General features: G+C 37.2%; 1 protein-coding gene across 6 annotated transcripts in view; it reads left to right on the top strand.

The window, feature by feature from the left end:
- LOC122676974 (TLC domain-containing protein 4-like) overlaps positions 1-25664 on the top strand; it is a 71109-nt gene that overhangs the window by 15705 nt on the left and 29740 nt on the right. For all 6 annotated transcript variants that reach the window (XM_043876625.1, XM_043876626.1, XM_043876622.1 and 3 more), the window contains exons 2-5: positions 7128-7293; positions 11579-11668; positions 13594-13652; positions 15818-15912. In XM_043876625.1, the coding sequence (XP_043732560.1) occupies positions 7139-7293; positions 11579-11668; positions 13594-13652; positions 15818-15912 (399 nt within the window). In that variant the 5' untranslated portion in view covers positions 7128-7138. The remainder of the gene's footprint in view (positions 1-7127; positions 7294-11578; positions 11669-13593; positions 13653-15817; positions 15913-25664) is intronic.

Here is a 25664-nt window from a genome sequence, read left to right as displayed (position 1 = left end):
CTGTGTAAATTGTTGGACATATCCCCCGTTGTATGTTTTGCTGGCTCTTGGCAATAGAAAGGGAATGTGGGATGTTAGAAAGCCTTATTGAAATGATGGGCTCTAGGATCTAAGCCGATTAAAGAGGGACATAAAAAGAGGAAAGGGCTAGTGGATTGAGGAAAAGCTGGGAGGTCAACGACCTTGAGAATGTTGTCATACTAAGCACACTTGAAGGAAAGTTCAACGAAGAATTCTTGAAATATTATTTTGGAGGCAGAAAAGTGATGGATAAGAGATGACAAACAAATGATTGAAGTCCCATTCCAAATGAAGATTAAGAGACCTACTGTATATCACTGGGAACTCTGCTCAATGTTATGTGGCAGCCTGGATTGAAGGGGAGTTGGGGGAGAATGGATACATGTATACATATGGCTGAGTCGCTATTGTGCACCTGAAACTATCACATTGTCAATCAGCTGTACTCCAGTACAAAATGAGAGGTTGAAAGAAAAGATTAAGGGATTGAGTTGTTGAGGAAACTGGGTCTTCTATGTAGGAAATCACTCAGGATGATGGCAGGGTTTCCCAGGTGGCTGAGTGGTAAAGAACCCACCTGCCAATGCAGGAGACTCAAGAAACATGGGCTCGATCCCTGGGTCGGGAAGATCCCCTGGAGCAGGAAATGGCAACTCACTCCAGTGTTCTTGCCTGTAAAATCCCATGGACAGAGGAGCCTGGCAGGCTGCAGTCTGTAGGGTTGCAAAAAGTCAGACTGAATGACCGAGCATGCATGCACGCAGGATGATGGCAGGGCTTGAGGACGTAAGTGAACCAGGACCAAAGTTTTTGAATGGGGGGACATGTTCAGGAGGTTGGAATATGATATCATTGTGGAGTGGAAGAGGGTGTGAATAGAAGGACCTAACACCCTGGTTGTCTGTGGGAGGTGAGGGAAGGGAGGAAAGAGGCTTGAAGTGAACCATGAGGAGCAAAGAGGATGTGGGGCCACTCCTGACCCTGATGGATGAGGGCCTGGGCTCTCTGAAAGGATGCAGAAGAAGAGCATGTCTTCAGAGCAGGCAGAGGAGAGGCCAAGGAGAGAGCACTGTTTTCTGGGGGTGGGCCTTCACTTTCAGGGGGCTAGTGGAAGCATGTGGGAGGTGGAAGGGTGGTGGGCTAGGTCAGGTGACTGGACGGAACATTGGAGCATGACAGTGGGTAGTCCAATGGTGGAGACTTGATTTCTACCGTGGGGCCACCTGCGTTTTGAGTGTTGACTAATGTAAAGGGGATGAGTTAGAGAAAGGAGCCCAGTGGTCAGAGACTGGTCTTGCTTTCCTTGGCTGCAGTGATGACAGACCCAGGAGACGGACAAGTGGAAGCATAAATAGTTCTCTAGTGTGCGCCACATGCCAAGTACTGTTCCGAGTGCTGGGCGTTCTGTGGTTTACTCCCCGTGTCAGAGTAATGCTGTCCTTATCTCCACTTTCTAGACGAAGACACTGAGACGCAGGTAAGGCAAGGCAAGGAACTTGTCCCAGGTCACACAGCTAACAATTGGTGGAAGTGAGGCTCAGACTCAAGCCTGTGGCAGAACCTGTGTACTTCCCACCGGGTAGTACATAATTGATATTTTCTTATGTATGTAATTTTGATTTTGTAAAACATAAGTGATAGACTATTGAAAAGCTAATACAAAATAAACCTTTTAGATGCCTATTCAGTCCTAGAATTCCAGAATCTTACTTTTAAGTTCTCTAAAATTTAGGTTTGCGAACCAACCTCGTGGTCATTTTACCACTTCCATGATATTTGCGTGTGTGTTTGGTCATGTCTGACTCCTTGTGACCCCATGGACTACAGCCTGCCAGGCTCCTCTGTCCATGAAATTTTCCAGGAAAAAATACTGGAGTGGGTTGCCATTTCCTTCTCCAGTGGACCTTCCCAACCCAGGGACTGAACCCACGTCTCTTGCGTCTCCTGCACTGCACTTACCACTATGCCACCTGATGGATGCTTGGGTACTTCTAAATTGTTAGAAGATGCTTCCTTCAGTTAAGGTCAGCTCTTCCCTTTCTGTAATTTTTGTACATTTGGATCATCTGGAGTAGCGCAGAGTAAGTTCTCTCTTTTACTTTTCTATGTGACACTTCTTTAGATGTTGCAGAATGCCCTTTAGTCCTCTCTAAGTAATCTTGTTCCTAAGCTGACATCTCTCAGCCCTTCAACTCTTTATGATATGATATGTTTTCTAAAAATTACATCTTAGTTACACTGCTCTAAAGGTACTTTGATATGTGGTTAATTCAGAGTAAAAGAGGGCTGATATGTCTTAATCTAACTCTCTGATTATAAATGGTTCTAAAGTTTGTTTTTGTTATTAGTGTCTTCATTACATTATCATTTCTCATTGGTTTGTGCAAATTAAAATGGTAAGATTTCCTCCATGGGTATTTGTGTGTGTTATGTCACTATTATGCTAAGTCCTATACTTGGGTATTACTTTTTAAAAATTTATTCCTGTTTTTCTGATTGGGATTATTATTTCAGCTTCTGAAGACAATTTTGAAACCTGAATCTGTTAACTAATTATATTAGCTATCTTTCCAAGCTCTGTGTTATAAGCAGAGTGAGTACACATATAAATATTTATAAAAATATTCCTGAAAGAGATAAAAAAGAGAGAACCTTATGTGATAGCAGGAGATATTTCTCAAATCTCCTTCAGATCACTGATCTTCATGCTGGTTCTAGTTTTGCAACTAACTCTGGAATTACTTAATTTGGTTAACCAGCCACAATTTTTGTGTTGTTCATAAGGCACTCAAGAGAAACTTTCAGAACTTCCCTGGAATCACGTTGCTATTTATTTGGTATTCTTCAATCTACCAGGACTTGGCAGTCAGTTAACTGTGGGAATAAGAGATAACAGGGGGACCGGGATGACAGAGCTGCTCTAGATTGAAGGTGGGGAGGTGTCGTAGTTGATAATGTCCTTCTCTGAGATCTGGAACCCTGGGGGAAGGACTGGAATGGGTTTAAATTCCGCTCGGGCCATGTAGAATCTGGGGGTCTTCAGGATGCTCCTATGGAGCCATTGAGAGGGTAGCTGACCGTCCAAGACTGGTACCTTTGGAAATAGTGGGGTTTGGTTGTACTCAGTATAAGCCATGTTGAAAGTGTGGGACATATACCCCTGCAGAATCCATAGTGTGCAGAGAAGAGCTTCTTGGTTGGGGTGAGGGGAGGTGGTAAACATTGCCATCATCAGAAGTTCACACTTGAGAGCCTACGTTTTTTGGTGAATAGAGAAGAAACCTTATCTATTGTAAGACAGGGAGAACAGGAGGTTTGAGAGCAATCGGTGTTTGGAATCAGTGTGGAAACAGGAAAGGGAACTTACTAGAAATGGGAAAAGGACTGCTAAGCATGTGTAGAATGTTCTTCCCAGCTTCCTCCTTCCTTGCTGCCCTTAAAGACAACCTCACAAGGCCTTTCCCCCTGGTTTTAAGGATTTTTACTGCTAATTAGTACAGCAGTGGTTTTATCTGGAAGTTGTATCAGAGAATGAAGGAGTGTGGTATGTATGTGTATTAGTGATTGGAGGTGACATTGGTGATTCCAACATACTCCCTAAGGAATTCTTTGTGTTACAATGGGATAACGAACATGGGGAATTGAGAGGAGCAGTTGCATTCCCAGGGTGGTAGTTCTAGAGTCAGCTGGTGTAACTGAATCCTTATGGGCTTCAGCCTTAAAGTGTCTTGTTGGGATTTTAGTAGAAGAGAAGGTATTCTCTTGGTTTACCCTGAGTACCTTTGGATATCTTCTCACTGTTTACACTGCTGGGTATTTATTCCCTGGAAAGCAGAGAGTGCCCCCTTAGCACCATGAATTTGCCACTCTGTGTAGGGGTGATCAGTCTGTTGCTTACCTGCTGGCCCATGAGCATGTCTCCCATTTTGTATTTGGAGTTGCATCACAGTGCCTGGCGCAGAGTGGACTCACGACAGGTGTTGGGTGAACTGTTGGCCGAGGACTGAATCAGCCTGGCCGAGATGTTTCTAGTGGTCCTGCCTCTGGGCGTCCTCTTCCTGGAGTTCTCGCAGGCTGATGGTTGAGAGGCCTTCTCCAAACCTTTTCATGGTTTTCTCTACCAAGAAACCAACTTGAGTTAAAATTTATGGAACTATCTTAGGGGGAAAAGTACAAAGATCCTTTGAATCCAGGAAGCCTCTCGAAGAGTTTCTTTCGTGTCCATAATTCCTGTGAATCAAGATGGGCTAATTAAAGTTCATGTCTAGACTCGCCTCTTGTAAATTGCCACAGAAGTATTTCCCACTTCTGTCCTTGTTGCTCTGTTCTAGGATAGCTCTGTTCTACCAGCTGCTTGCCACATGTGGAGGTGTAGGAACCACGTCTAATACTTTTCTGCTTTTACTGTGTGTTCCTTTACCAAATAACCACTAAACTCTAAAAGGTCTTTAATCTGTGTCAGTGATTAGCATTATTTGGTTTTATCCATTTTTACCATTTTCGTGCCAGATTCAGTGAATGAACAGAGGCAGTTGCTTCCTACTGGAAACCTTGGTTTCTTGGGGAATTTTTTTTTTTAATTCCTTAAATTAGTCCTTGACTTGGCATGACTGATGAAGCAAGCAACTGCTTAATAAGAAGCAAAGCTGGGAGTTGGACAATTTAATTAGCTTCTGTCTTTGCGCCTTTAATGGAAGCCATAACTTGACTATGTGGAGCTTTTTAGTTTTAAAAGTGGGACATTTTTGCAAAGGGAGAGTCTCAATATGTTCCCTAAAAACCCTAGTTAAACAAAAGTCTGTTGAAAATATAAAATATCCAGTATAGCAAAATAGTGAAAAATTAATAAAAAGTAGCTTTTTTTAAAGAATGAGGAATTTTTTTAATGGTGAATTGAGTGATTTTTTAAATGTTACTTAAATTAACAATTCATAAAATGGATGATGTTACATGACACCTTCTATGTTTTATAACTTTTAGCAAACACTCGTGAAATAAATGCTCATTGTATACATTAAATTTTAACTGAAGTAAGCAGCCCTTGCCTAGCCACCCTCCAGAACCTCCAGGGAACACACAAAGCCCTTCAGGACAAATCTTCACGTTTAAGATTAGAGTTTCTGCTAGCTTCTTGTTCCTGGTTTCATTGTCTTTGTTTATCTGACCACCACATAGAAGAAAAGCTATGACCTTCCTAGACAGCATATTAAAAGGCAGAGACATTACTTTGCTGACAAAGGTCCATCTAGTCAAAGCTATGGTTTTTCCAATAGTCATGTATGGATGTGAGAGTTGGCCTATAAAGAAAGCTGAGCGCTGGAGAATTGATGCTTTTGAATTGTGTTGTTGGAGAAGACCCTTGAGAGTCCCTTGGACTGCAAGGAGATCAAACCAGTCAATCCTAAAGGAAATTAGTCCTGAATATTCATTGGAAGGACTGATGCTGAATCTGAAACTCCAATACTTTGGCCTCCTGATGCGAAGAATTGACTCATTGGAAAAGACCCTGATGCTGGGCAAGATTGAAGAAGGGGATGACAGAAGATGAGATGGTTGGATGGCATCACTGACTCGATGGACTTGAGTTTGAGCAAGCTCTGGGAGTTGGTGATGGACAGGGAAGCCTGGCGTGCTGCAGTCCATTAGGGTTGCAAAGAGTCAGATGCAACTGAGTGACTGAACTGATATGCCCACATGGGATCCATATCCTTATTTGCTTGAATCTTATAAAAACATTTTCCTTTTCATATCTCACTTAGCAAATTATGATGACATTAATTTATGTAGGCAACTTACTTTTATGTATTATTTGATTAATATTAAACTGAGGCTAAAAGACCAAGATAAATTAAAATTAAAAATTTTAATACCCAAAAAACATTTATTGAAAAAAAAAATGAGGAGTGAAATTAATGGAATTTCACAGAGAAGAATTGTGATATCAATATTTTTACTGTGCACACAGGCCAGAAAAAAAGAATGAGGAAGGAATTCATTACAGACACATGAGTTCAGTCTGAAGGGGCCCTGTGGGAGACCAATTCTTATTATGATATCCTGGTTGGAAGGGAATTAAGTAGGGTTATTGCCAGTGTAGTCAATGACTTGATTTTTCTCTTGTGAATTGGCTTTCATAGGTGATTTTATTTCTTTACATTATGCAGCTGGAAATGCGTATTGATTCATTTCCTTTTCATTTGAGGGTCAGCTCTATCAAAGATGGAGTCATAGAAATGCTGTATTTGCTGAAAATGAACGAATGATTTAGTGTCTTTTTTTGGTCTGAATGTTCCTAAGATTTTTAGGAGCCAAATAAAGTTGAACTCAATGAGATAGAAAATATACTTTGAATGCGTATATATGCGTATTACTATTCTTTCAGTAATTCTGTCCCTAAAACCTGGAGTGTTTTTATAAAAATGTTTTATTTTAGAGATAAAAAGTCATAGAGGATTTTTGGTTCAAGGATATGTGTAGTTGAAAAATATTTTTTCTTTTAGGTTAAATACTAATTTAAGCAAAAACAATGGTATGATTATTTTCCAAGGTGGTATTATTCTTCTTAAGACTTTAAATGTTTGTCTCATGGTACAGTTATTTTTTATTAGATGATTGTATTTTGTTTCACTATTGCAGATAATGTTCTATTCTTATTTTTGGTATAATTTTTTTCTTAGAAATTATCTAACCAACTTTCTCATTTTATAGATGAGGTAACTGAGGCATGGAGAAATCAGGTGATTTGTTCTTGGTTTAATTAAAAATAATTACTAAAATATCTTCAATTACAGTATTTGAAACTCCCTTATAATGTTAAACTTTAGACTTAGAGCATTTAAGTATAATGGTGTTAAATTTGTCTCCTGACGTTTATAATATTGAGATCTTTATGACAATAGATTTTTCCCTCTTTTAGGTATAAATATGAGATACCAGGACAGATAGCTGGTAAAGGTTTGAATTCATATAATTTCCTTGTACTCTTAGGTTTGTGCTAAATTAAATTGCAAAAAAATACAACCACATACTCTTTTAAAATTAAAATATTAATTTGGGTGTATTACAGGCAATTTAAAGGAATTTATAGCCATCATTTCTTTTAACAGGTTGAAGAAATATGGATACCAACACCATACTGCTCATCAGCACTTGTTTTGCCAGCTTTTTCACCTTTCAAGTTATTTTCCACGTTGTAAGTTATTGGTTTTCAGCAAAGATTTCTCCAGGTTTTAATAATCTCAACTTCAAAAAGAAGATTGAATGGAACTCAAGGTAAAGCATATATGAAAATGTAATTGATTTAAAAAACCTAGTCTTATGAAACAAAATTACACATTTAAAATATTTCCAAAAATTCTTTTTCACTTAGTATTTAACAAAATCTTAGGTCAAATTTTTTACTTGACATTAGAAGTAAAAGGAAAGAAAAGTGGATAGATCTTATACAAGAAACAGTTTTAAATTCTTATTCTGAAACATGTTAGGGAAAGTTTAACTCACTAGGGAAGTGGTAAGTAGGCTGTGTCTAACTGTGGTGGAAGGCACTGTTTTGCATTCTCCTCTGAAATATTTATGATAACAAATACATGTTCTTTGGAAACGGTAACGAAAGTAATAGTAGTTGGGACTGTGAGTAGCCTATATATAGTATTGGCTGGTTTAGTCCAACCTAGGGCATTAAACACTACATACCAAAGAACCTGGTGTACAGTTAGAACATCTGTGTCTCTCTTTTAATGAACTTTTCATTATAATTCAGAGCCCTCCAGAATCTATTCGTTATGTAATTTTAAAGTAAAACTTGCTTAAAACAATTTTTTTAACAAAAAAGTAAAAGAAAAACGAGTAAGACATCTAAGGATGTAGAAATCTACCAGTTTTAGTTAGTTGATTTGCAAATTGTTTGTGCATATACAACTTGTTAATCTCTCACAGAGTTTCGAGTGTGAAACAACTTTGATGACTGGTTCACTTGCTTTAGAGCATTTCAGATGCTCAAAGACCTCTGTGCATTTGCAAACCTCAGGGAATTTGAGCAGCTATGGGATACTTCTTATTGTTCTTATTTAGTTGAAGTTAATGCTGACTAGAAAATGAATCCAGCAGATCTCCAACATTGCTATAATTATTTTTCATTGAAATTTCTTTTTAGAATTAAAAACTTCTGCCAAAGTATTTATTTGAGAGTGGCCTTACAAGACCTGAAATGCCCCATCTTTTATCCAAATTGTTTTGCAGGCATGCACTTTTATAACTCAGACTGGGAATAAGGCTAGTTGTTTTTCTCTGCATCTTACACTGATTACTCTGGTTCATACATGTAACGGCTCTTTTCCCCCAAGGTTAGAACTATTTCTCCACATATTTTTGAAAAATAAGAGGTATGATTCTTTTGTCTAAAGAATAGCATGGAAATGTTGTTCAAATGTAGGATACAAAAGGCACCGTTATTTTGTAAAACCATTTCTAACGTGAAGATAGAATGGAAAAGAAAAGGATAAGAGATGGTGGGGAGGGGACAAAAGATAGTGGGAAAGGAAAGGAAAGGGATATACAGGAGGACATACATTTTCTGTGATTGAATTTTGAACTATTTTCATTTTCTCTTCAACATGATTAGGGTGAGTAAAGGCATTTGAATCTTGGGGAGCTGCAAGCCAAAGAAATAGGGAGGTTTCAGATAGATTGAAGCAAAGATAAAAATGAAATAAAATGATAAGATGGAAAAATACTTAGCATTATTCAGTCTTATCACTGCCACTCTATGAGACATAGAATCACAATTTGGGAAACTGAGTTCCTATTTGAAAAAAAAATCGGGAATTATCTAAGATGCATTATGCTATTCAAATAGCATTCTCTTTCTTCACATTTACTCCTGTTTCCCACTCCACCTTGATTTACATGGGACTTAAGCTGTAAGGTGGAGAGCGCAAAGAAAGAAAACCAGTGGGTTGCTTTTTGCGTACATGTATGTATATACGTGTGTATCTAAATCTGTCTGAACTTCCCAGGTGGCACTGGCAGTAAAGAACCTGCCTGTCAGTGCAGGAGACTTAAGGGACACGGGTTCGATCCCCGGGTTGGGAAGATCCCCTGGAGGAGGGCATGGTAACACACTCTAGTACTCTTGCCTGGATAATCCCATGGACAGAGGAGCCTGGCGGGGTACAATCTAGGCAGAAAAACTCTCCATAAAGTTCACACCTGAGAGATAACAGTTAATTAATTATAAGTGAGAAAATCTTGTACATAATTGTTGCTTTTTCTGCAAAGATGCATACTTATATTATTTATGTTATATAATTAAATGAATTCATTATTTCCACTTGCTTTCCTATGACATGGAAAGTCCTGTTATGCTGAAATATTCCTAATTTTTAAGTCGTTGTCTTCAAAATGTAACTCTTTGGTCTGATGGAGCTATATCATTTCTGTTGGTCATACTCATACTACTTGTAAGTGACTACATCAGTAACTTTAAATTGCTATTCTAAAATGGTCATTATTTCCTTAAGGAAAAAACCCACAAACATTCTTTTTCAATTTCTTTGAAAAAATTTAAATATTTTATTTTGGGTAGCATCTTGGTTTTTTTTTTTTTTTTTAAAGACCTTGAGGAATTTACATTCTGCTTTGCCAGGAATCTGATTTTAAAGAATGAAATATGAAATTCTTACTAGTAGAAGTTTCTGAATGTATAGGCTTTTAATACAGAATAGCATATAAGCATGTTTGCTTATATAAGGGTGTTTGTTTCTTCTGTTCATTATAGTGGGAGCTATTTGATCAAAGTACCATGTAACTTTTCTCTCATGAATTATATGTCACTTCCATCAGTTGAGGGCTTGCAATTTTTCCCTTTTACCATGAAACATCTCAACAGAGAAGGGAATTTGAGGCCTGAGTATCAGGAACAAAAATTTAGATTTTTTTTCCAAAAGGGAACTTTTTGATAGAAGGTTACCAAGCACTACCATGGGTTAGTAAGAAGTTATGCTTTTTCCTTTAGTAGAATTTTTGAATGTCAACAGGAAACTGGTTGTATGATTATTTAGATGGAGTGCTTTACTTGACATCAAGGAACTTATATTTTTATCTTGCTATGTTCAAATGGAATACAAATGTACTTGGTGTGAAAATTCCAGACTTGTAAACCAGGTTAATTGAGTTAATTATCACATTTCAAAATGATATTTTGGTATTACCAAGGACTCAATACCTTTAACTTAGACTCTTTGAGCATTTAAAATGATTTGATTAATTTGATATTCTTGCTAAGGATCACATCATTTATTAGATCAACTATATTGATTTTTCAAATTGCAGTGAAATTTTTTCATATCAACTTTTATATTGGTTGATATATTTCACTCACTTTTAAAGATTTGGGGTCATACTTAGAGAGATTCATTGCACACCATTAATTTCTACTCCTCACTCCTATGCTACACTCAGTCGTCCAACTCCTTGTGACCCCATGGACTGTAGCCCACCAGGCTCCTCTGTCAATGGGATTTTCCAGGCAAACATACTGGGGTGGATCACTGTTTCCTACTCCTGGGGATCACTGTTTCCTACCTGGGGATCCAACTACATCTCTTCTGTCTCCTGCATTGACAGGTGGATTTTTTACCACTGCAATTAATTTCTAAAAACTTTACTATTCCTCTCATCTTTTATTCTAATGAAAAGGAGAGAAACTTCACTACTCATAAATGTTTTTGTTTTGTAAATAAGTGTATAGTGTCCTGTATACAGTTCTGTAAGTAGGATATCTTGGAGCTTGGTTAAGTCATTAAATGTTTAACAAGATATGTTCAATGAAACTGATGTTTTTCAGCTAAACGTTATTCTTTCTATAAAGAAAATTTGATCTGGATCCTGTGAACATTTTGTTTTCACTTGGGCATTTCTTTTAAAAAACAGATTCTTCTGGATGAATTCATAGCCTTTCGTTTTCGTAACAATGATAAAGAGACACTAATAATCGATAGCTGCCCTAACTATCTCACAGATTTCTTAAAAGAATCAAGTACAATAATGTGTGTATTAAAACTGAAATCTCCAAGGGAATACATTTTCACTTCATAATCCATGCCAATTCTGATCCATGGATGTAGAGTTCATTAAGGGTAGTAGATTTGGAAGTCCTTCAGGTCTGATTGGAGCAGGACACTACTCTCTCAGTGACGTTGCTGGGGATGAAGCAGGGTGCAGGGTGGTGTGCTTACCAGTTGCCACCTGTTTGCATAAGACTGTCAACCAGATCATTAGCTATTCTTCCCCTTCAGACCCTTTAACCAATAAGTGGTTCATCAGTTGTCTAGCAGGAAATTGTAGACCTAGGCATCTTTCTTGCTATCGATTCCAAAGTAAAGTTATGGCCCTTGGATTTCTAAATAGCCATTTTGTATTATACTCTCAGATGTACTGCAATCCTATATTTAAATGCTTCCAGATTTAACTTCTTCAGAGTGTTAAATGTCTTGCCAGAATTAGTTAAAGTTTATTGCACAGAATCTAAAATCTTTGTGTGTATTTCCTCTTGTTTCAGGGTGGTATCTACGTGTCATTCTTTGCTGGTTGGGGTTGTTAGCTTGTACATTTTCTTGTTTGATGAGGCTGGTATTGCTGATCCACTTTGGTAAGCTGTTTCTTTCTAATATCGTCAATTTGATTTATGTTTTGATATTAATTATTAATAAGAACATCTCTTTGCTGTAAAACAGAAAGCATATTGATGGTGTATGGTTTATTTAAATGCTTGTGTTCAGACTTGTTTCAGCAAGGTGCATTAGAATGATTTATTTTAGATTTGAATACAAATAATGAGGGCCATTTTGCATTAGTATTGCAATTGCTATCCAAAACAAAGAGAATATGATAATTATGTAAACGTGTATACTGTGTTAGTGAGTGAAATCAAGTTATTATAACCACTGTTTTGAGCAAAAATGAGTTGTTATTGAGATAGAATAGTCAACTTGGATAAACAACACTTTGTCTTCAAATTTATGTTTGATCCATCCTTCAATTTCAAAGATAGGAAAATGAGAATTATAGATGTCCTTGTGAAAGGAGTTTAGTACCACATGAGATGATTTAAAGCATCAATAGTAACTGTGTTCAGCCATAATAGGATTATTTGTAAAGTTTTCTTTTTGGAGAATTTAAATATCTTTCCTATGGCAGAAATTTCACAAACTGTACTTCCTGGCACTACATGAGAAGCTTTAGTTCAGCTTAGTTTAAGAGACTATGTTTTGAGAGAACACTGTACAAGGATGTGATAGTCATGGCCTCTGAGGGATGTGGGGCGATTTAACCAGGTCTTTTGATTGTTTCTATTTGACTGAAGTTATGTTGTTTTTTATTCATAAATATGAAGTTATGCTAGTCAGAATCACACCAGTTTTGGTTAATTTCCATTGAGAAGATCTTTTTCAAAGTGAATTAATTTAGTGAGTTTAATTCTTTGACCAGGTTTTAATGCAATCTACCTAAACAATTGCTGCTTTTTTCCCATATTTTACCAACACGACTGTCGATAGAACCAGTTCTTTTGGGAAGTAAATTTTATAACACAGATTTGATTCATTGACCAATTTGTCCTGAACAAATTTTTACCTATTATACGTTTTGATATTTTAGCATTTTTTGGTACTGTAGTTTATTCCAGGTCCAATTTTCCTGGATCATATTTACAAATGAAAATTTGTAAAGAAGACATAACTTCTACTAAATATTTCCACTTGTACTTTAGCTGTTATCAGTTTTACTTAATGTTCATTTTACCAGTAAGTCACCTTAAAAGTCAGATAAAGGACTGATAATTTGTATTTGTTCCTTGGAACCAAGGTTAGGGCAAAAGGGTTGAAACAGCAGGATTAAATTGTCCTGTTCTGACCATATTCTAATGTATGCATGCCCAGTTGCTCAGTCGTGTCCGACTCTTTGTGACTCCATGGACTGTAGCCTGCCAGGCTCCTCTGTTTGTGAAATTTTTTCAGGCAAGAATATTGGAGAGGGTTGCCATTTCCTCCTCCAAGGGATCTTCCCACCCCAGGGATTGAACCCCCACGAATCCTGCATTGGCAGGTGGATTCTCTGCCAGTAGCACCACTGGGAAGCCCTTCTAATATGTGCTAATAGGGAAGTCCCTCCAGTCCTCAGAAAAGTGAGAATGCTAATAGCATTCAATATATTGCCTCTATATCGGGGCAGGCTAGATTATTTCTTGAGCCTGTTTGAGCCTCTGATTCAAAATAGGAATCAAAACAACCACCAGCATCTGGAACTACATTTTAGTCCTTTCAAAAACAAATCATACGAGAACATACTTATAAAGCGTTGTTTATTTTCATAAAACTTTTGGCTAATAAGTATAAGAAATTCTGATTATTGCAATTAGAAGTATTATCATAGCTAACATTAATACCTTATGCAAATGATAGGTTACTATTTGCTACCTATAGAAAGCATTTATATTTAAATCTCGATAGAAAAAATAGTAACTGTCATCTATAACCATGTGCTAAAAAAAGAAACCTGTTTTTTTAATATTTATAGGGGTGATGCATCTCTCGGGAAAGTGAATGTTGCTATTGCTTCAGGCTATCTCGTTTCTGGTATGTGATATGTTGTTCATATCTGTCTGTTTCTTTTTAAACTGCTTATGGAATTATGCAAAGAATACAGAGTCAATGCTTTAGGTTTGGGTATTTGAGAAGTAGCTTTTAGGACCCATACTGAGGGAAAAAATGTCTGCTCTGATGGTAGGATATGAAACATTTTTCATGGTGGCTCTCTAGTTCTCAAAGATTAGAACTGTAGAGTGAGGCCTCAGTTAAACCTGGAGTGGTTTTTTGTTTTGTTTTGTTTTTTAACCAGTGATTGTCCCTGTTTGGACTAAAGTTGCTCAGGTGCAATCACCCTGAAGCTAATGAAGTCTAAGCCGGAGAGTCCTCATCTCACAGGCACTTGAGATGTGCTTCCATGGTCATGGTTTTGTATGGTTTTGGTAAAATCTGCAAAAGTAAACTATTTTAGTTATAATCAGTTAAGATCATGGAGTCTTTCTACTTCACATTTCCCTCTGTCATATTTCATCTCATGTTGGATGAGATTGGAGTCATCTTTTACACAACGAGACAGAGTGGAAGTTAGGTTGAGAATATGCCATTTAAACCGCTTTTTAAAAAGACGTTTTGAACTGCCTCAATAAAACAAGAAAGAAATAACAGATCCCTGACTTGGACATTTATGTAGGAAACACTGTTTTGGAATTTTTGAACTCAATATAACAGCTGAAATAAAACCCAAATAAAAATAATAGAATATGAATCAAAAGTGATATAGATGGTCTTAGAAAATGTTCTGCCATCAAGAAGTGAATTGTAACCAAAAAATTAGATTAAATTGAAACACAGTAATTTATTAAAAGAAAAAGATATATTTGGGATAGAAATAATGAATAGGCTATTGGATTATTTGATGGCCCAATTAAAAGAAGAGTGAATCATGTGGACACACTGGGAAAATATTTGCTCATTTGGCACAAAATTCTGTCATTGACAAGGTTAACACAAAATTTATAATATGCTTCATACACTGGTTAATGACTGTTGTCAATTCAGAGAGTAGTTACAACCTAGGAAATCTTGTACAAAAGGAACTTGAGAAAGGTTTACTCAAATAAGGCAATAATTCAAAACACTTAAAAATAAGGATTATGAACTGAAACAAAATTTTTATATCAAACTGGGTGAAAAGTGAATTCTTTCATTCTCTCTATAGAAAATATTATAAAATCATTATCTTAATATAAATTGGTGATCAAAGATTATACAGCTGAAATATAGGGAAAGTGCATTTAGAGAAGTATAAAGGGCAGGAAATTATTAACACTTTAAAATTTTCTTGGTTTCCACATTTATGGTACTTTTTTTCTCTCCTGAAAATTTATAATTTGATAATTTCTTTTATCTTTATGTATATAGTCACATCTAGTTTTGTGTTAGCAATTTTTATAAAAGAAACTCCCCATGCTATAAGCTCCAAATCCTTAAAACCTGAATTCTCCTCTGGTTTCAATCCATGATAGCTATTTGTTTCCATGTTTAAATTTCATGTTTAACCATTTGGTAAAGAAAATAGTTGTGTTCAAATTTTGAGACATTTCTGTTTTCTTAAAGGAAATAATTTTCTGAATCACGGTGCTGATTTTGAATTAAAAGAAAATCAATGCCTTGAGCTCTCTTTTAAGATCTCTTTTTAATAGCTACAGTTCTTGGTCCTTTTCTTTTTTCTCTTCTGAATTAATATTTAATCACATTCTTTGTTAATTTTTAAATTCTTTTGCTGAATTTGTGTTATAAATGAGTTGGTCATTTGATACCTTTTCTGGGACCATCTTAATTTCTGAGTTTTCATACTGACAAAATCAGTAATTTAAGCTTATTTTACAATTATTTTTATTCAATAGTATTTTGTTTAACTCTGGAAACAAGTTATTCATTTATACTTTCAACAAATACATTATATAACTATATGCCAGGCACTGTGATGGATGCCCCTACTTGGTGCTTATTCTAGAGGAGTCACAGTAGTGTGAGGGAGATAGCCTCTGGAGGCACCGGCTTTGTGGTAAGAGGGTAGTTGATCTCCTGATGTATGAGACAAGTGCTGTGGGCTCAGAATGGACTGTGGTGAGCTGTCAGGAGAAAGAGTTAAATGCATTTGAAAAATGATGATGCTTTCTTCCTATGTAATGTCTTACTTTTCCTTCTTACAGATTTGTTGATTCTCATTTGGTATTGGAAAGTGATTGGTGATAAGTATTTTGTAATTCACCATTGTACAGCGCTGTATGCATACCACTTTATACTGGTGAGTGCTAGGATTTCCAGCAGTCTAACAAACAGACAACACTGGGAGTAGTGACTCAAGGGTGAACATAAATCTAAACATGTAATTCTTAATTTATAAAGGTCAACTCCAAATGCATTCAGGGATCACTCTTGTGATGTTATTTTGTATATTAACAAAAATAATACCTTCACTTGTATATTTGTATTAGTGTGTATATCTCTGGATTTATAAACTTTGAGAAAGGCGAATGATCCCAATTTCTTGAATGTTCACTTAAAAACCTTTAGGATCATGTGGCTCTTGATGTTTGTCTGTCTTTCTAGATGTATTTATGTTTTAACAGCCAGAGCTACGTATAGATTCCTATATAGCCAGCTAAAATATTTCTTTTCTATTTAATCTCATGTATAATTCCATGTAAATGCATGAAGTGAAGTGAAAGTCACTCAGTCACGTCCAACTTTTTATGACTCCATGGACTATACAGTCCATGGAATTTTCCAGGCCAGAACACTGGAGTGGGTAGCCTTTCCCTTCTCCAGGGGATCTTCCCAACCCAGGGATTGAGCCCCGGTCTCCTGTGTTGCAGGTGGATTCTTTACCAGCTGAGCCACAAGGGAAGCCCAAGAATACTGGAGTGGGTAGCCTATCCCTCCTCCAGCGGATCGACCCAGAAATTGAACAGGGTCTCCTGCATTGCAGGTGGATTCTTTACCAACTGAGCTATCAGGGAAGCCCTGTAAATGCATAATTGCACTTAAGTAGCCTAGAGAGTGGGGCGGGTAGTGAGGGGGAGTCTTGCTCAGGGACTTCAAGACTGAACTAATAGAGGATCCAGCAAATCTAATGTAATGTCCAGCACTAATGTACATTAATTTTTATTTCTAACATTATTTTTCTACATTATACATTTGTAAATTAGCAATTTTATATCCTTTGCATCTCCTCAGTCAATTATTTTTTAGCCTAGATATACCACCAAACCCAAGAGATATTAGGAAATAATAGACATATGTAAACTAGAATAGTATAAATTTTGTGTAATACATGTTGTATACACTTCCATGTTTTCTCTGTTTTAAGACATAAATGTAACCATTGGCTTTTTTAAAATTTGGTGTTACTAAAATATGCATATTAGTGGACATTTGCAACTGTTTTGAGGTCTTTTCTAAAAAAACTCATACAAATTTATGTTCCATTTTTATTTATATTGCCCCACACAAAGATAGCTGGTAAAGAAGACATCAGTTCATCATTCTGCAAGAACAAGATATAGCAAAGCATCTCTTTATATCACCCATTTGAAGTCATGAGTCTAAGTAATTAATGTAAATGTTTTAAAAACTATGCTGGTTTTAATGTTATTTATAATGCTTATATATCCCAGTAGGTATCCACAACCACTTTATTTTCTGAAAGAAGAGGCTTTTTTTACTGGCATTTCCTACTGTTTATTTCCTTATCTTCCTTTTTAGATTTTAATAGATTATAAGCAATTATAACATATAGGCTTCTACTTTTTTACAGGTCTTAGATAGTTGGAATATATGCACTTTGCTTCCTAAACACTTTTGCTAAAAAGACATGAAAACTGACTAACCTAATATTGGTTAATTCAGGGAAGAATTTATGTGGGTATCTGTTTGAGTTTAATATGCTGCAGGTTAGAAATATGGTTTATGAACACAAGTCACAAATAATCATTGTGCTATGAGAAGAATATAAGCTGGTGAAGGATAACAGGTCGCTTACATGCATTTGTAAATGTGACTAGTATGAACTGTTGTTCTCTCTTGACCAGAAGTCACAAGCTTGGCAAGTGGCTGACTGAACATGGGTTGGCAAGTTGAATATTTCATTATGTGGGATGAATGCTGTGTTCTCTTTGAACTTTTATGCCTTTATAAAAAAGTCAGTGACATAAATGCTGGATTTTTAAAAAAGAAATTAACTATTGCCTTTTTTAGTAAAGTTGATAAGATCAACAGCAATATTTTTCAAGAGATGGTTGCTTTTTTGACATGTCTTCCTATGTTCTATTGTATGAAATAAATGAATGGTATGAAATAAATTTAATTAAAGTGAATCTATTCACAGGGAAAGAAAATAGAAACAAAATTGATGAACTAATACGTGTTTATAGAGATCCTATGTCATTTATAGATCTTACATTTACTATTTGAGTATAAGGAAAATTTTCCATGTGGTGAATTCTCAGATCACTTGCTTACATTTTAAGTAAAGCTAACAAAATACCAACAGCAAGGACTACTATTCTTATTTCACATAAACTTTTATGAAATTGTTACCCCTTATGCAGTGAGAATTGGTACTTGGAAAGCACTTTGACTTGATACTTCTGTAGCTATTTAAGCTGTTTTTTTCAAAGATTTTCTAATTGGAACTAAATAAAAAGTTAAGAATGGAGGCTAATTACCTGTAGGTTTTAAATGTATGCCCTGCTGAATAGTTATGTAAGTAACAACTTTACTTTATCTGATATAACACAAATCAGATAGTCATGAATTTAGTGTTTGTAGGTTGTAAAAAGGTTTAGAGTTTAAGAGGTTTTCTCCCTTCTGCTTACATAGGAAGGTAAAAAAAATTCTACAATTTTTTTCCCTGATATTCAACTTTCACCCCTTGGGCAGGATACTCATAATCAGGGAAAATATGACAGGTTAATCTCTTATCATAAAGGAAGTGACACATTTATGCTTCAATATCCTATTTTTAAGGGTAAAACACCCTCTTTGCACTCCATTTCTGACTTCTTGGGTAGCCTTACTTTTCTTGTGTTCCTTGTGAATCATTGTCTCCCCTCAAAAAAACCAATGAGTTATAGTATATTTGGAAAACTTTCAAACTTGATACGAAATGACTGAGTCTGTGCATACTTTGCCAACTCTTCTGTGTCATTCCACTACCTTAGGATCTAATCATTAAACCATTCTACTGCAATTTAGGAAGAAAATTTGGTTTCAGATGCCATTTGTTACATTTATTTCATGGTTGTGTCATGCTTCAAGAGTGAGGAGTTTTGGTTTTTGTTTAGTATTTTACCCCAGTATCTGTATTTTAAAAACATATTGCCAGCAATTACATATGAAGTGGTTTTGGAAAATGAGATTTAGTGTTTAAGATAAGATAAAGTTGTAATTTACATCGGGAGACAAGAAGTAGAAAAATACCGATCTTATATTTAGTCTAAAGAAAAATTTCCACAATGCTGTGGAATAAATGCCATGACTCACTAACATTTGATGATTAACAGTGTTTTAAAAAAACTATTGTTTTTTAAGATTATTTTAATAATGTTGCCTATTCTCAATTCTTCCTTTCCCAGCTGAGCCACAAGGGAAGCCATTCTCAATTGTGGAGTTCCCGGGTGGCTCAGAAGGTAAAGAATCTGCCTGCAGCCTGCATTGTGGGAGTCCTGGGTTTGATCCCTAGGTCAGGAAGACCCCCTGGAGAAGGAAATGGCTACCCACTCAGTGTTCTTGCCTGGAAAATTCCATGGGCAGAGGAGCCTGGTGGGCTACAGTCCATGGGGTAGCAAAGAGTAGGACACAGCTGAGCGACTAAGCACATCAAATGACTGAAGCAAAGTTAGGAGGAGGAACTAATAGTGTGTCAGATGATATATTTTATATTTAAATGTTTCAGACAGGAATAATAAGCTGAAACAAATAGATGGAACTTAACAGTGAGCGACTGAACTGAACTGAACTGAATAGTGGTGAATGTCAAGTTTTGCATTTGAGTTTGACAGTGTATAAAAAGAGGGAAATGACCTGGAAGTAGCAGATGACCACAATTGCATGTGTACCAATAACATGTCCATTGCTAAAACACAAAGTTGTTTTTAAATGTGTACTCTATTAGGGGAGTTTTGGTATCCAGTTCAAACAAATTGTAGTTTCCTGGTTAGACCATACCCAAAGCTTCTGAAGTCTCTAAAATTGCCTTTGTCCAGAGGTGAGCTGCCAGATAGCTGTAGAGGAGAGATTAGATTAGGTAGCTATTGTCCCAGAATAAACAACTGAAGGACCCAGAGAGGTCAGCATAGAAGAGATAAGTTGTAGGACATCTATGTGGTTTTGAAATGTCCTTAGAAATGTGAAATGACTGTTCAATGGAAGAGGAATTAGACTTACTCTGGTTTAACTCAGACCTTGGAACTAGGACCAAAGGGGATAGTAATGAGAGGTAGGGGAGACTTCTCTTTTACGAAAGAGACATCCCCAATGAATAGAAGATTTTAACAACAGCCTTTTAAAGTGATTCTTCTCCATAAGGTATCTTCAATCAGATAGGTATAAAAATGGATCTAATAAGCAGAAGCTTTAGGTAGGAGCTTGTACTAAATTATCTTTAAAATTCTGTTCTAATCTGAGATCCTGTGATTCAGTTGTTTTGATGAAATTATTGGACTTACTCCTAATACGGATAGCTAAGCACTGGGCGAGTAAGAAGCTACATTTTGTCACCAAGTTCTTAAGTAAGGAAGTGGCGCAAGCAGCCGGTGTGCAAACCCATTCACTTCCTGGGAAGAAAGGGAGGGGGAGAAAGAAGGCAAGCGACCCAGGTCTAATCTCCTGTCACCTGGACCTTTGAGTAAATAGGGTATGTACTGTTAGAAGAAGGCGATCTTAACCCTGAAATGCCCTTAGCCTTTTCCTGGCCAAGGATTCCCTGTAGTAAAGAGAAGCCAGGCTCTGTGAGGCCTGGCTCCTTGGAGAATGTCATGTAGGCTCTACAATATTTTAAGAGGCATAAGATGAGGACGTTTTATAAGATAGACTCCTATTGTTGTGTGAGGAACTTTGTAAATCTCACCTAGTAGAGCCTTAACTTCTTTGGGCCAGAACTGCTTGTTCAACACAGGAAGGACCTGGCTTGCCAACTTCCCTTCATATCCCAAACCTATCTCTGCTTCCTCTGCATTAATCTGATAGCCTCTCTGCTTGTAGCAATTAGTAAAGCTGCCTGGAAAATCCCATGGATGGAGGAGCCTGGTGGGCTGTGGTCCATGGGGTTGCTAAGAGTCGGACACGATTGAGCGACTTCACTTTCACGCATTGGAGAAGGAAATGGCAACCCACTCCAGTATTCTTGCCTAGAGAATTCCAGGGACGGTGGAGCCTGGTGGGCTGCCGTCTGTGGGGTCGCACAGAGTCGGACACAGCTGAAGTGACTTAGCAGCAGCAGCAACTCTAGGTAAGATCACTGTTTCCCATGAGCCTGATTTGGCAAACTAGTCCAGTGTGTTGCCTCAAACCTTCAACTCTGTCTTATAAGTAAATCATGAAAAACTTATGATTTAAGTGAAGCAAACAGTAATTGAATACATGGTAGAATTTGTTCCCAAATCTCATTTCTATATTGATGGTGCCTTAAAAGGGTTCTCTTAGATCATGGAAATGACCTAAGATTCTGAGTCAGTTCAAATAGCCTAGAGAAAGTACCTCCTAATTGCTACAGTAGAACATAGTCAGTTTTATACAAAGCCTAGTTGGGATGCCCATAAATGACCTCACACCAGTTATACAGCCCTAGTGGTGGGAAAATGTGTCCATCCCACTCCACACCCTTGACACTGGCACAATATTTAACATGATACTAGCTGTAATAGGTGCATAATAATTTTATTTATCTTCCTCCCTCACCTCCTGAATTCCCGACCCTAGCAGTTCTTGGCTATTGGAAAATTAAATTTCTCGTGATAAGAAAATCCAGATTTTTGTAATCACTGGCTGAAAGAATTTTCTTTAAGCTCTGGGAGGGATCAGACAAATCTTACTTTGTTTTCTCTCACAGAGTCATGGCCAGTATGAATTCTAATACAGACAAAGCGCCTTAAAGGTAGATGCCAGAAGTGGAAACACCATATTGACCTATATAGCAAAGAGAGTTTACTCAGTTGTGAGTTTGCTGTAATTTATTACAGGAAAGTATCAAAATATATAGTTTATCTGATCTGAATTAAATCTGTCCTCTTAATAGCATCTATCTGACTTATATTTTAGAAAGTTTTGTTGATGGGGTAGGGATAAGGTAACAACGAATTGTACGTAACATGAAACTTATCTAATGGCTACCTATGCCTGTGGAAGCCTCTGCCATACGTGATGCTCACTCCCACGGGTGGATTGTATTAAACAGATTAAGAGTTACTGATGTACAGGATCAGAAAATATGGAAGCCAGGCTACTGAAGCATAGCTCACTGGCTCACTGTGGTTTTGAAATAAGGAGTTGGGGGGTAAGGAATAAGAATAAGATAGCTACCTAATTAAATATCACAAGTCACAAGATTTAAATATAGGAAGCTATTTTTTAAAATTCAAGGGACTTCCCTGGACCTCATCAGCCTTGTATTTTACTTTTCACAGAATTGTTGTAGGACCTTTAGCCAAAAATATAGCTTGATGCAATTTACATGTTAGAAAAATAAAGCTGAAGGTGATATGTAAGGGGAGAAAAGTTTTGTGTGGAAGGATCTCATTGAGGAGGTTATTGGAGCAATGTAGATGATAAATTGTGAAGAACTTAACTTTGGTGATTTTATTAATGAGGAAGTTCAGTTCAGTTCAGTCGCTCAGTTGTGTCTGACTCTTTGCGACCCCATGGACTGCAGCACACCAGGCTTCCCTGTCCATCACCAACTCCTGGAGCTTGCTCAAACTCATGTCCATCACTCAGTGATGCCATCCAACCATCTCATCCTCTGTCATCCCCTTCTCCTCCTGCCTTCAATCGTTCCCAGCATCAGGGTCTTTTCAAATGAGTCAGTCCTTCGCATCAGGTGGCTAAAGTATTGGAGTTTCAGCTTCAGCATCAGTCCTTCCAATGAGTATTCAGGACTGATTTCCTTTAGGATTGACTCTTTTGATCTCCTTGCAGTCCAAGGGACTCTCAAGAGTCTTCTCCAACACCACAGTTCAAAAGCATCAATTCTTCAGCACTCAGCTTTCTTTACAGTCCAGCTGTCACATCCATACATGACCACTGGAAAAATCATAGCTTTGACTAGATGGACCTTTGTTGACAAAGTAATGTCTCTGCTTTTTAATGTGCTGTCTAGGTTTGTCATAGCTTTTCTTTCAAAGAGCAAGTGTCTTTTAATTTCATGGCTGCAGTCACCACCTGTTTTGGAGCCCCCAAAAATAAAATCTCTCACTGTTTCCTTTCTTTCCCCATCTGTTTGCCATGAAGAGATGGGATCAGATGCCGTGATCTTAGTTTTCTGAATGTTGAGTTTTAAGTCAACCTTTTCACTCTCCTCTTTCACTTTCATCAAGAGGCTGTTTAGTTTTCTGCTTTCTTCCATAAGGGTGGTATCATTTACATATCTGAGGTTATTGATATTTCTCCTGGCAATCTTGATTCCAGCTTGTGCTTCATCCAGCCCAGCATTTCACGTGATGTACTCTGCATGTAAGTTAATAAGCAGGAAGAAATATCCATAATACTAAATAAGCAGGAAGAAATAATGAGGAAGAAACTAATCTAAAAGCAACACTGTAGTCAGTAGATCATGGTGACTAATTTAGATTTCAGAGAAGGAAGGGAAACAAGAGGGCAAAGTGACCCAGGGCACTAGAGGAATGGAGACCCTAAAGGAAATGGGAGAACCAATTTGGGCAGGAATGTGCTTGTAAATTTCAGGTTTGTGGTGATACATGGTTATTCCAGGGGAAAAGGGCCCATATGCCATTAGAAATAAGAAGTGTCCTGTTGGTGCAGGGTGATCAGTCAGGGACCCAAAGAAAGTCAGTCCTCTAAAAGAGGCAGAGGAGAACTTCAGAAGTGCAGAAAGAGAACCACAAAAGAATACATTTGGTAAACAGTGGTTAAGGCAACACTGTAATTTAAAAAGCTATGATAAGAAATGTCAGTGCAGAGCTACTTGAAAAAGTTAATTTGGTCTCTCATTTTTATTTGAGGATTAGGAAATATTGACAAGCAAAAAGAAAAGGTAATGCTCAGTCTCACAGCCCAGAGATAACTATTTATATTTACTTAATCACCATTTACATTTAGGAATATGTCCTGTGTATATGCATAATTAAAAGATACTCTTCTGTATATGAATATATATTACAAAAATAGGATCAAACCCCAAAATTTTAAATTTGTTTTACATATTGAAGCATTGCATACAACAAAATAAGGTAATCTGTCAGAAAGCAAGGAACCTAATAGGGTTTTCTCAAAGACTAATAGGGTTTTCTCAAAAGGATGCTGGAACCAACACAATGGCTATCCTATTGGTTAAAAATGTGACAATTTGATCATCAGTTAGAATACTGACTTAGGCCAGTGAAACCCATTGATTCACAAGTTTTTAATTATATTTTTAAAAAAAGAAGGAAGAAAGAAAGCTGGGTGGTCCTTGCGTGAGGTCTCATGTGGGTGCTGTTAGGTAGCAGTTGAGACTGGATAATCTAAAGGCTTGACTGGATTGAAAGGGGCTCATTCAAGTAGCTGGTAGTTCATGCTGGTTCCCTGCCGGAACATCAGCAGGCTCTTTGCCTGGAGCTCCTGTATGTGGCCCCTCCATGTGTCTTGAGCGTCTCACAGCCTGGCTATTGTGTTCCAAGAGGGAGCATTTTAAGAGCAAATATTCTAACAGACCGAGGAGGAAGCTGCATGGCTCCTTGTGACCTAGCTGCAGAAGACCAGAACTTCATTTCCTCTATATTCTGGTGGTCAAATGAGTCACTGAGGCAGCCCAGATTCAAGGGGAGGAAAGTGAGACCCAAGCACATGATCTGAGGAACACCGTGCACATGCAGGAAGGGACAGAATGGATGGTGATTAGGTGACTGTCAGTCACGTCTTAATTGGCCAGTGTTAGATACCATGTATTATCTTCTTGCTGTGGTGGGTGAGAGTTTAATTCTCTCACCTCTATCTCCTTTCCCTTCTATCTTCCCATGTAGATAAAGTAATTTGAGTTCCTCTCTCAGTTTCTCTGAAAACTTGAAACATTTTTATTTTGGGTTTGTAGCACCTCTTGATCCTTTGAGGTGAAGATGTTTATGCTTCTGTCCTTCTGTTCACGTCTCCCACTCTGCTTCCCAGTTTCTGTCATTTGTATGTGTACTTTTGTATCACTAAGATTTAACAACATTTGCCTTTTATTCTATAATCATATTGCTTTTCAGTTGATCCTACACAGAGAAAATGAAGTGTTTCTTATGATTGTATTAAAATAGTTCACTGAACAACTAGGATTATTTTTCCTATCTAATTTTTGCTTAGACTATTTGCCTTCTTTTTTTTTTTTCCTTGTAACTTATGCCTTTATCATATACTTGCGTTGTCCCGTCTCTTCAGTCAAATTCCCCAGATACCTGCCCCGGAGCTCTCCATTCTCCTGCCCTCTAGGTGTGCTTCTGAATGTCCTGGCTTCCTGCCATGACTCTTCTGGTTTGAGGCCACTGCTTCCCTTACTCCGTATCTGTCTTGGTTTATTCACTCATGCTATAGTATATCCTCAGATATTTTCCAAGAAAGAGGGTAAAGGAGGTACACTCTCGAAATCTTCAGCAAGTTCTGAAAATGTTTTTATTTTCAGGCCATCTAGTTGCATCATTATCCTATCCTTATGTGTTTGTTCTCTATCCTTATGTGTTTGTTCTAAGTTTCACTATTGTATATAACTTGCATAAACATTCTTATGTCTTCATATTTGTGCCTATACGTAGTTATTTCAAAGGTTAGTTTTGTGGGGTTCCTGGGCAAATGCTATTTACATTT

This window comes from Cervus elaphus, chromosome 20 (assembly GCF_910594005.1).
Source record: "Cervus elaphus chromosome 20, mCerEla1.1, whole genome shotgun sequence".
In the NCBI taxonomy this organism is placed as follows: domain Eukaryota; kingdom Metazoa; phylum Chordata; class Mammalia; order Artiodactyla; family Cervidae; genus Cervus; species Cervus elaphus.
Note: the sequence above shows the minus strand (reverse complement) of the source record. Positions and strands in the feature narration are given on the sequence as shown.